The 12,500-nt window shown below is 39.6% G+C and overlaps 1 protein-coding gene across 10 annotated transcripts in view; it reads right to left on the bottom strand.

Moving 5' to 3' along the window:
- Window positions 1-12,500, bottom strand: part of LOC138028402 (GRIP and coiled-coil domain-containing protein 2-like) — an 84,344-nt gene that overhangs the window by 9,529 nt on the left and 62,315 nt on the right. For all 10 annotated transcript variants that reach the window (XM_068875928.1, XM_068875930.1, XM_068875931.1 and 7 more), the window contains 12 exons: window positions 11,619-11,726; window positions 10,969-11,082; window positions 10,370-10,532; window positions 9,097-9,197; window positions 6,953-7,030; window positions 5,887-5,934; window positions 5,180-5,311; window positions 4,185-4,261; window positions 3,895-3,948; window positions 1,746-1,868; window positions 1,480-1,582; window positions 4-201 (listed from right to left, as the gene is read on the bottom strand). In XM_068875928.1, the coding sequence (XP_068732029.1) occupies window positions 4-201; window positions 1,480-1,582; window positions 1,746-1,868; window positions 3,895-3,948; window positions 4,185-4,261; window positions 5,180-5,311; window positions 5,887-5,934; window positions 6,953-7,030; window positions 9,097-9,197; window positions 10,370-10,532; window positions 10,969-11,082; window positions 11,619-11,726 (1,299 nt within the window). The remainder of the gene's footprint in view (window positions 1-3; window positions 202-1,479; window positions 1,583-1,745; window positions 1,869-3,894; window positions 3,949-4,184; window positions 4,262-5,179; window positions 5,312-5,886; window positions 5,935-6,952; window positions 7,031-9,096; window positions 9,198-10,369; window positions 10,533-10,968; window positions 11,083-11,618; window positions 11,727-12,500) is intronic.

The raw sequence follows: 12,500 nt of genomic DNA, 5'->3' as shown, positions 1-12,500 counted from the left end.
CACCTCCCCGGGTCTCCTTTCCTCACTTCTGCTCAAATGCAGCGCGAGATCCGGTGGCGAACGAGACCTTCCTGTGGCCTGCTGGGAACGCTGCTCCCTTTCCTGTTGTAACCGGCTTAACTTGTCTTCAGCTTCAGTTAATTTCTGTTGGAGTCGTTCTAGCTGAGCCCGCTGTTCCTCTTTGACTACTTCGAGTTTTTCCTGCAAGTAATTTGCGAAAGGTCCAGTCAGAAATAGCACACAAAATCAAATTAACAGAAAGCAGATTGCAGTGACCAGCAGTTTCATTGACACGATGGATTGGGGTGTATTCGCATTCGCGCGGGCTCGGGAGACCTGCTTTCGAAAATGGTCAGAAATGATTATAATTATCAAATTTTCATCTTCGGATGCTGCGCTTCTACGCAAGTTGCGTGACCGGCTCACTAAATCTCCGTTATAAGCTCGTATACCATATGATTGGCACCAAATATTTCCAGGCTGAAAGACGCGTGGCAGGACACGGAATTTTTAATTTATGAACTCATTAAAATATTTCAAAAAAAATCCACTTCTTCCGTTCGCGCTCGTTGGATACGAGATTAATCACAGTCAACTCATACCTAAGGGGCGCTCATGGAATTTCCTGGAATAATTGTTAAATAACGGGATGACGATGCAGAAAATTAAAACTTTGATCCGAAGTCATAAACAGTTGTCGATTAAAATGTTAAAAGTAATAAAAAAGGAAAAAGAAAGAGTGTATCCAAACTTTCTCCAATACTCACTCTTCCCAGAAGTTATGGACTCACATAATGCTCGATATACCCTGCGAGCAGTTGGTTTCGCCTACGCTTCCCGTGAGAGAAACCACTGCGAACAAGCGTTAAGTTTCCTTGAGCGAGCCGCCGTCCAGCGCTAAGGGCGAACAGATCAAATTTGAACCGGTGAAACGAGTTTAAAAACTTATTGTGGTGCTTGCGCATGCGTTCATCTCCGTAACTGCTGTGTTTGGACGAGCCTACTGTGTAGTGATTTCCATACTTTTCCCGCGAAATAAGATGAAGTGATGTCAAATGCATTACGTGGGGTGTGACGTACTTCGCACATGACTCTGAGACACAAATTGCGGTTTAACCTTGAGCTGTATAATTTGAGTGCAAGTTTTTTTTTATTTGCTGGCCATGGCGCGCCATTCCATAAATGGCAATTAATGATAAGACAAATATACTTGTACATGTAGCTGCTGAGCATGATTGCTCTTCGAACGGTTGCTCGCAGTGGTTTCTCTCTCGGGAAGCGTAGGAGAAACCAACTGCTCGCAGGGTATGCTCAATACTACTGACTTTGCATGCTTAGCGGGGTCATTTGATTTAATGCGATTTTACATTGTTTACAGTTCCCGCAACTCGTAGAGCACAAATACTCGCCAGTGAGATTCCGACCACCAAATTCACCTGTCCCGCATGACCAGACGGCCGGTATCTCGGATAACCATACCTTGAATGTCGCAGCTACGGACTCGTTCTGTAGAGTCATGTGCCTGATAGCCTCAAGGTGCTCTTCATTCGCAGTGGTTCGCTCAGACCTCAGACGCTCAAACCTGGAACAAAAATCATCCCCAGTTTACCAATTGCACCAATGTTGTCTTTACTTCGGTGGAACAAGTGTCGTCCGGGAGAAGCACTATTGCTTGCTCGATCCTACTTTTGTGTCCGTTCCGAAAATCGTAGATCATGTATGTGAAAGCAACGATTTGTACCAACCTGTCCTTCCAGTGAGCTTCCTTGTTATCAATATCTTGTATCAATTTGCTGTGTCGAGCCGTCAGTGTCTCCTTCTCGCTTTCCAACTCTTCATAATCACCTTGCAGCGTGTTGCATTTATCACTGGTGAAATAAAGCAAACAACATATTAAACGAACGCTGAATCCCTTAATGGGGAGTGAACCTAGAAGTTGTTAACCTTTTAAAGTGCCCCTGTGACCAAAAAATCAATTCATATTTTTCTTTGGATTTAAAAACTATGTTAACAAAACACTAAGTGACCCACGTTTTAAGCCTTGATTTCAAAAAGACACCTCTTTATTTTAACTGTAATTTTCCTATTTAATGGTCCGCCATTAATAACATTATGTTCTTGAGAGAGCTGGATCGAGGAGAAAATGACGTCAAAGGCTCACAAGTTTAAGAATGCAATACGTGTGTACGCCGCAGAATTAATATACAGCACGGGGGTTTTGGGCTTTCAGACTTTTAAACTCACGCTTTGCATATATAATAAGCTGCGTTCACACGCTGAAATTTTAAGCTAGTGAGCCTCTGGCGTCACTTTTCCCTGGATCCAACCGTCTGAGGTCCAATCGGTCAGTTTTGAACGTGAGTAATGGCGGACCGTGAAATCCAAAACTTAGACTCACAGTAAAGGGCCTTTGGATAAAAATCAAAGCTCAAAATTTTTCCAGTCAGGTGTTAAGCAAACACACTTTCAAAATCTGAAGGAAAAAAGGAAGTGGTTTTTTTGATCACAGGGGCACTTTAAGGACTGAGGGGCCCCCAATTAACGAGCAAAATCGTCTGGTGTTAGAGTATAATCCATAAGTGGCCACTGGGAATTAAAGGATCGATACTGCTGGAAACGCTTACTACCCTTAGTAAACAATTTCTCATGAAATGACCATTAAATTGTATCACCTTTTAAGACAGTTACAGCTTCCAGGCAAATAGAACGAACTGTTCAATACTCTACTCTCGAGCCAATTCGACATTAAGACAGGTTTTAGTCACGTGATCTTGTTCGCACCACAATTTATTCAAGTTAATTTATGCCAAACCAATTTCCAAGTCCAACTTTTCGAGTCGAATTCAAGTATTTTCGGTTGGCACCAACGTGATGAGACAATAGAAAATGGCCCCACAAGTCTTGAATAATGATGGGGTCAAATTTCCAAAGGACGTTTTAATGCCTTGTATGCTTATTCACGGTTATGTGAGCAAATACTGAAATCTTTGCACAGATTGAAACTGTCGGATAGTGACCAGTATCTAACGGACAAAGTTATCCGAACAATTGGAGGATGGAAACTATTAAGTTACAAAGGGAATTCTACCACTAGAAATCTCACGGCCAAAAACAGTTTCGCCAAAGTATGACATAAAATTAAATAGTGAAGACGACAAAAAATGGGAACCTTTTGTAGACTATACGTGTACATTGTGATTTAATTGTTTTTATTTTTTGCACGCTTCCTTTCCCCCGTTTTACTACTTAAAGAGGCAGTGTCGCGCTATTTTAGTCAAACTTCAAAACACCAAAAGACGTCTTTGCATCAAAGAAGACCAAAAATAATGCTGTATTTTTGTTACCAATAACCACTGAAGTGCACTGAAGTGCACTGAAGCTATTCTTTGTTGTTTGCGGCCAAGGATGGAGAGGATGGAAATGGATTAAAAAATTGAAAAAACTGGCCGGGTTTTTCTTCAAGTTTAGAGACGATGTCTTCAGAAAGTCGCCAAACATCAAAGCTCCTTGTGCCATAAATACATTTCATATCTTGTCAGTGGGTTACAAGGAATGTTGTACGTGTTAAAGTACCAATTTAGGTTTTTACCTAATCTTGACTTAAAAACATGAAATTTAGCATGACAGTGCCCCTTTAAGCTTAAGCCCTCTATATATTTCCTGGATACTGAAGACTGTTTTTAGCACACTCTTATTCTAGAAGATTAGTCTTAAGTAAATAGTGTGTGTAATTTATGGGGTTATTGTTAATGTATTGAATTGTAAGAAAGAAAATTAGTTAGTAACTGTTGAATGTTAATTAATGAAAAAAAAAAAAAAACAGTTTGGGGCTTTCAAAAAATGCACACCAGAACAATCAAAAGTTCCCAAGACTAAATGCCAGCGCGTACTTACTTTGCTTCCTGAAGTTTCATTTTCAGTTGTTCAATCGCTTGCTCAAACCGCACTCTAAAAATAACGAGAAAATGAAAACGAGATTTAAAAGCGCTCACCAAAGGTAAAGCCACTTTATTTAACGTCCGACGGTGCTCCGTTAGCTCTGAAGATGCAAACTTGAGCTAAAACACGCTTACGACAGACATTCCCGAGTCGTGTGCGTGTTAATGGTCGAAAGTTATGACCTTCATGATAGTTACATGCGAAGGTCGTGAAAAATGGTATCTTTTAAATCGTCCTACACAAACCTTTCCGAATTTTCCAACTCGGGCGGTTGGGGAGTGGGTTTGGACTTCTGCTGTTTAAGAACACTGTGAACACGAGTCTGGAGGAAAAAAAAAAGAGAATCAAAGCCAGTGATGTTGAGAGGCTTAAAAAAAGAAAACGAAGTTTTCAAATTAACTAAAGCGTTTTTTGTCCAAAATAACGGACATTTTAAAGCGTTTCTTCAGTCACTAGAACAAAGATAAAGATCGTCGTTCGTTTTTGCTCATGTTAACGTTTACACTCCGTCTCGTTAATATACAAGTTTGTTTCAAGAAGGCATCAAGCAAAACTTACAAATTGGCTTCAAAGGTTGAAATAACTTGTTAAGCACTTCCCTTTTTTACGTCTTTTGGTTTCTGTACGTATCGAAATATTAGCCATCAAAAACTTCAATGATTGCGTTTCAGCTTGAAGTGCTTACGAGACCATACATTATTTTCAGTAATGAGCATTGTTAGAGTAGCAATCCTCGTGAATTACCTGCAACATCGGGCTCAAATCTTCAGATTAATTAATCATGAATAATTAATTACGAAATGCACTTTTGAAAGTCAGTGACGATTTCTTGGCTGATCGATGAAATAACACTAGACATAAGCTAATGCCGGCGGCAAAAATAGTAAACGAAGACTCCCCTGCAAGTTCATTACTTTCCAGTTTTGGGCACCTGATCACAATAGGAAAACACTTTATATACACCATTGCACTTGACAACAAAATATTCCACCAATTTAGTTCAAGATAAAACTGAAATCGGAAAATACATATCTGTAATTACAAATATCCGTGCGGCATTCATAAGAAAATGGTGTAGGCTTTTAGATTAGTAATCTCCTGTATTTATTGATTGTTAGAACTCTTCTTGTAATGTTTGAATAAAAAGTAAATTGTGGTTGATGATTGTAAAATAATCCATTCTAGAGAAAACTATCGTTCCCTTTTTCCACGCCCTCCGAAAATGGTTCATTACATGTACCTTGTAGCTTTCGAACTCAGCACGCGTGGCATCATGGGCCAGTTTGGAACTTTCCCATTCCGCCTTCACTTTGGTAAGTTTCGTTTCCAGGCTCTCAACACTTCGTCTGTTACTCTCAGCTGAGGCGCGAAGCTGTGGTGCGGAGAAAAGAAACAAGTAGTTAATAAGAATGACAGATTTTCAGGCTTGGAGCTAATGAATTGAGCTAATGAAGGCAATATAGTATTTACAACGCTCCTTTTCAATTCTCCTCTACAACAATAACAATATTTGTCAAAACTACCAGGCAGGCAGACGCTATGGGGACAATAGTATCTCTAAATAATCAGTTGGGTTCACAGGAGTCCCCAGAAACGAACAAGTAGGGAGGTTCTGCGGGAGACGTTCTTGAGCTACGGACGGAAACCGGAAGTGAGCATTTCGCATACCAGGAGAATAGTCTCTCCCAGACTATTAACCTAATCGTCTCTGATAGCGAAAAGATACTTCAATACAAACGAGGTAGTGTCAAGCCAAGTCAAAAAGGAACACAGCTCAATTCCGTTTGCCGTCCGTGGCACAAAACGTCTTGTACTTAAAAGTCCCACTCAAGCGTGACAAGAAGGAAGTAGGTAGTTATTTATGCAGCGACATATTGGTAGATTTTGTGGGGTTTCAAGGAGATGACAAATTAAAATTCGCAACTGATTTAAATGTGGCTTACTTACTTGTTGTTGGTAGCTTTGGCTTTCAGCCATCAAAGCGGATATTTCCACCTGTGCAGGGACAAAAAGCATTTTTCATAAAACTCCGTAGATACAATTTCGCATACTAGTCAATGACACATTTTCTTGACACAAAATCTTGCTCACTGCACAGCTCAGCAATGGAAGAACTTTATAACTGGACCATACAATTGAAGTTTCCCCAACAAACAACTACAACCGCGCATGCAAAACGTTGCTGAATGACATTTTCTCTTTATAAAAATTCCTCGTCTCCAATACAACAATCCTGTCAGCATGATCTTGAAAGAAGATGGCGAAAGGCAACTTTTTACCAAGTTTTCAATGGGTCCCCTTTATTAGGGAGTTGGACAAATACATGCAAAAATCGGTTTGTTTTCTTGTCGTTTTACTGAGGATTGTAACTTGTAGCTTTTATCAAGTGCTCTCTTGACCGGAGAAGCATAGTAGAACAATTTAACGGCAATATCGCGAAAAAAAAGTTTGAAGAAACGATTACCATCAATAACGTATGTTTGCAATTTGACGTCAGCCTCGGTTTGAAAGCGAGATCAAGTGCAATTATTTACGCCAAAATGGTTATCAGTGATACTTTACATTTGAATCAGGTTAATTCGCAGTATTAAGATGGAGTCAGGTCCCTTTAAAGCAAGGGAGGGCCACTGATGTCAGAGAAACACTGGATCGCGCAACCTAATGTCTTCATACTGCCAAAAGTGAAGCCCGCGGCACTACCTATTGAGGGCCACTTTCGCACTTAAGTTTGGTACAGAAAGTGCAGTTATGGGTAGAAACGGAACCCCCTTCGTGATTATATGGCAAGACGATGAAAGTGGTTTTTACAACATTGCCACACTGCTTTCCTCTAACTTTGTCTTTAACTGAGGTCTCAAGGTGGTCCCAACAAAATGGCCGTCGCCATTTTGTTCTGCTTCACTTCAAACAACAGATGTTTTGCAAGAATGCAACAGACAATTGCAATTCACGTTTCGTGTATTTCATCAATACCTTCTGTTTCCAAAAGGCTTAAAAAGACGAACAAAATTACCTTGTTCTCTTCGGCCTGTTGCGTGATAGATTCCAGCTGTCCTTTCAATTCAGAGCCAGTAACCTGTTGTTCCATTAACTGTAAAAAATGGCGGAGCCTTAATTCTCAATGTTGTTTTCTCAAACATGCAGCAAAGCAAGAAAACACACACTTAACTCGTTAACAGTAAGTGGGCACGTGAATATTGTCATTTGAGAACACTGGTGACATACGGGAATACAACATTTCTCCTCCATTGTTCGAAACAATTTTTGCTATTTTTGAAACAATGAAGATTCGTCTGTTGGTGCTCCGATTCTAGGGCAAAAGTTCTCTTTTGATTAAACATGGCTTCTTATCAAGTGAATAATGCTAGAGCAAATAATTGAAACTAGAGCATGGAAAGCCGCAAGGGGACACACTGAATGCTGTAAGTGCAGATTGTGTGGTGAACAAAAAGAGACTGTACAACATCTTTTGGCTGGATGCAAAACGATAGCAAGCAGTGAGTACGTAATAAGACAACAGAGCGCTAATGGTGATGGCCGTTTCCTGGGCAAAGGAATACAATTTGTTAGAAAAGAATGTGAAATGGTACCAGGAAAAATGGTCAAGGGGACATATTTTGGAGAATTCTCAAGCAAAGCTGGTGTGGGACTTTGAGTTTAATTTGAGAAAGACGACAACATCTAGAAGACCAGATTTGATACTTGAAGAAAAGGAAAAGAAGAATATCTGGATATGCGATATGGCGTGCCCACAAGAAAATAACATCGAAAAGAAGACAATTGAAAAAAACAAAACAAATTACAGACAGCTTGCATTTGAACTTAGAGAGCAAAGACCCGGTTTCAAAGACAGAGTTGTGCCTCTTGTGATCAGTGCACTCGGTGGAGGTATAAAAGAGACAATAAAGGAACTGGAAAATATTTTTGAAACAAACGATTTGTGCAAAAAGGTTGTTGCGGAGATGCAGAAGACAATTTTAATGGACAGTGAGACAATAATCCGAAAAGTCCTATCAGGACTTGTCCAGAGTAACATTGAGTAAAAATCATGAAAAAAACGAAGTTGTGAAAGGGGCCAACAAAATTCTTGGTGGTCCCTCAATTAGGCTATATTGTTTGAATTTGAAATATAGCTATAATCTTTACATAATAATATAATAATAATAATAATAATAATAATAATAATGAAAATGAATTGATTAAAAAGTTAAACGCTAAAAGATTTTGAAAATGAATTGATTAAAAAGTTTAACGCTAAAAGATTTTTAAAACATTATAAAAGTGAACGACGTTTCGGCGCTACGTTACGCCATTATCAAGTTTAAAAGTAAAAAAGTGCAAGGTGTAAAATGAATATATAATACTTGAAAAAAAAATACATAAAATATTTGCGGGTCCTATGGCTATAATCCCCAAGGTAAGAAACACAAAAAGATAAAGATAATAATAAATAAATGAACGGTAGTGTCACGTGAACAGTTTGGCGCGAATGGAGTCAGCTTGCGTGTTAAGAGAAGTCTTGATGTCCTTTATGTACAACATCTCGTACACTAAACAATCAAACTTGCTGTTGCATTTTCTCAGAACTTTGAAAAGGTGATCAGTCTTTGTTCTGTTGTTGCCATGTTGTGTTTCAAGGTGTTTCCTAATAGCTGAATGACGGTGTTCACTTATCCGTTGATGTAAGTGTCGGGCATCCGCCACCTTGCGTTCAATCGCACTTAACTATATCGCAAAGAAAGGCTCTACTCCTCCTAAAGCACTGCTGTGGTAGTAATTCTATGCCACAATTTAAAATCTCTTTTCAATATATCAGTGATATGGTATTGCTTAATGCAATATCCTGACTTGAAAGCCCTAGCGAAAAATCTATCAGTCCTACTTAAATACTCACTATAAAAGGTATTACCCCAAAATAAAAATAGATAAGATTACACTTTGAAAAAGTAAATCTAAACTACTGGTAGAATACTTGTAATACCTACACACCCTAAGAATATATAACCTACTGCTGGCTTTTCTCAACAATTATTTAAACTGTGTCCCCCAATTCATAGGATTTTCTTCGAAAGTGACCTCCAATAAAGTAAGCTTATCCTTGCGTTCAATGATATCAAAATTCTTAGGCACAATGATAAACCGGTTATGGTATTTTACCTGCTTTTTAGCTTCGGCGAGTTCCTTCTTTGTTTTAACAAGCATGGATTTCATCTTCAGCGCTCTTTCTTCGGCTTGCTGTCTCTGATTGTCTACCATGTCTACGACATAGACAAAACCAAATAGTAAAAACCACAGTCTGTAAACAGTCCTGAAAACGAACTTTCAAAAGTAAGCGTTCATCCCGGAATCATGAACGACATTATACCAGTTTGACTTTGGAAGATTTGGTTTCCTCGAACGAGCTTATCAACCTGGTTTGACACCGGTTGAAAAAGTTGATCAACACAACCAACCGAAAACGGTTGATCCCGAAAGAACACAGTTTTAATTTTTTACGGTGGTATTTCGACCTTTATCAACTGATTTGATAATTAACAATTATTCTACGGGGGCGCGCTGGATATGAAGTAATAGATAACGCGTCGAGTTGGTTATAATCATTTCATATCCAGCAAGCCCGAGCAGAACAATTGTTTTATTAAAAACTCCAGGATCAAAAACTCTTCCACTGAAGCATCAATTTCTGCCTCGGTCAATTCCGGTCCAAAATGGCTTTTGTCGGCCATTTCTTCCGGCTCAGAGCTGGAAAAATGTTTACAGCTCGCTTTATTGCTAACGCGTTCCTTGACCAGGTATTAGGTACTGCAGGTATATGAACTGATAGCCTTCGTCCGGCGAGCCAATGTAAAATACTGGAAATCTGATATCCGCAGTTCGGTTTTTAATAAAACCAAATATTCGTGTTTTATTCTCCCTGCACCGAAGCAGCACTACAGTTTCTCCAGAAGTTAATTAGCCCTTTCCCAGTCCGAGTTAAACTGGTATGATATTTAGCATCTGCACTGATTATGAAAACGAATACAAGACGGTAAGAGGAAGCCGGGATGAGCTGGTACCGGAATGAGAGTCCTTGTATTGAAACACTCCTTCTGGTAAGAAATTTCACCCGAGGCTCGCTGTAACAGAAGATCCATACTACGAAAATTGCTTGAATATGAAAGGCCCACGAAGGCGCGGCCGATCTATTTTTCTCCTTTTTGTACGAACTCAGTCTCTGGCAAGCTACGTTACCGTGAACGAACTTTTGCCCATAGCAAGCTCTTAGCGAGTCCAACCAGCAATTCTAAATATAAAAGAAAAATAGGCTGCTATTATGAAGGAGTTGTTTGCAGCTGAAGACTTCATTTTGCCCGGCTTGCTTTATTTTCACCCTTTATCTAAACTATTGTACCTCCTTCAAGCCAACCAATCATTGCAGCCCTTTCCTTACCTATCTGTGCCTTAAAATCGTCTGCCCTCTTCTCCGTCCTTGACACTTCCTCTTGTGAGTCCTGCAGCGCCTTTTCTCTTTCAGACAGTTTGGTTTGCAGTGCTTCGAGCGATTTCTGGTAATCCTCCATCTCCAAGCTCATCAAACTGCTTTGATTGGCTTCCTGATTTTATTAATAAGCACTAAGTGTCAATAGTTGATGCATAAAAAACTATAAGGAAAGCCGGCTATGTTATTACCAATTGCGTCCTAGTATCCCTCCAAAAAATAACTTTTGGAAAAACATCGGAAATTTTGAGAAATGGGCCACAGACGTGTGCTTCTTGGAAGAAGCTCCGACAATGTATCGGATCCGAAACTACGAAGCACATGAATCAAAGTACAATCAACATGGTAAGTAGGTTTTCAACTCAAGTAAGACAAAACTAAGTTACTGCATGGGGTTATAAACAGAAACGACATCAGGTAAAGACAAAGAAGGACCGAAGTACATCGGAAGTAGCCTGGACACATTTTGAGGCTTTCGAGAAGGGCATACAAAGTATCTCCGGGGCTCGAATAACTTGACTGGGGAAAAAATAAACTGGTTGAGTAAATACCTTTTCAGCAGCTTCCAGCTGCCTTCCGGTAGTTTCCAGTTGGTTCCTTGTCTCCTCGTGTCGCCTTCGTTCTTCTGTTAAGTCTTCCTCGATGGTTTCCAGTTTACTTGACAACTACAAACGAAAAAAAAATTAAAAAGTGAAACTCCAGTAAAACTATAGCAACAATCTTCAACCACAGGATAAACAAGTAAGTTCAGAATCAGTTTAACTTGAGCATATCTTATCAACAGAATCTGACAACGGCTAACTTTCTGGAAAAGGACATTGCAACAGAAACAAACGAATTTCGTCATTAGTGGCTGTGTATATAAGTGACGAATGCTGTGGTAGGTACTTGGTGTCTCTTTTCTATTGTTTCAAAATTTTTTAAACAAGGTATAAAACGTTCAGTAATTATACAATTACCCTAACCTAACCCTAACGCTAACCCTAATCCTAACCCTGAAGGTTTTACCGTGTTTAGATAATTTTGTGCAATAGATAACCACTAAATGACAAACTACACCAAGTACCTACCAATGCTGTTTGCCAGTTGCCAACAGCGTGGTAAATGATGAACTTTCAAGCTAACGAACCGACTGAATGACTGACTACCCGACTTACTGCTCGAGAGTCCTATAACTGTTGTTGAAACAACTTGAACCAACCTCAGCATTCTCCTTGTCGGCCTTCTCAAGGTCTTCTGACGTTGCCGTCAAATCATTTTCAAGAGCTTTAATTTCCTGCTGGGCCTTCTCATTCCCTGTTCGTAGCAACTGTTGGAGGAAGTACGCATTGTTTACAAATAGTCTTCCCATTCAAGTTCACAGACACAGCCTTCCTTTACAAATCATTGCTCACAAAAAAATCCAGTGATGACTTTCGAACGCTGACAGTAACACATTTGAATTGGTTTAACGCATCATGCTTCCGCCTATTTTAATTTTCCAAGAGGTTATCGAAAAATAATGCAAAAACGGGAGATTTGCAAATACAGGAAAGACGAGGGTGACAAGACGGTGAAGAATAAGATAAACAAACCGTCTCTCAAGCGAAGGTTAAAAATAAATGGGCACTTTAAACCATAAGGAGCTTTACGTAAGAAATTAATAAGATTCATAAGCTACTCCTCCACGATCCGTTCCCCTCCCAAGGTGTTCACACCCCCAATCTGCGTCAAAATGAGTTAATACATTGTGGCTGTACAGCAATTTTAATTCGTAAAATAACAGGACTATTTTTACTACCATGCTATAAATTTTAACAAAAGACCCCACTCCCTTTCCCCATTCAACGTCGCCTGTTTGTAGCCAAAGATCAAAGGAATTACGACACAACATTGTTTGGAGGGTGACAGAGGGGCGAATTGGGTAACCTTGCCAGCACAAAACATAAAAATGACGGGGGCTGAAAAGGTCAAAACGTCAACATTTTTGTCGCCGATTAGACAATACAACGAAATAAAAACAACAGATTTCTTCCGCCTCACTCCACGAGTTAACCGACTATGACAGATGTTGTGGTTGCGCTTGGTTCGTTAAAATACCCCA

This window comes from Montipora capricornis, chromosome 13 (genome assembly GCF_036669925.1).
Source record: "Montipora capricornis isolate CH-2021 chromosome 13, ASM3666992v2, whole genome shotgun sequence".
Classification (NCBI taxonomy): Eukaryota; Metazoa; Cnidaria; class Anthozoa; order Scleractinia; family Acroporidae; genus Montipora; species Montipora capricornis.
The sequence above is the reverse complement of the archived record's forward strand: the minus strand, read 5'-3'. Positions and strand labels throughout refer to the sequence as shown.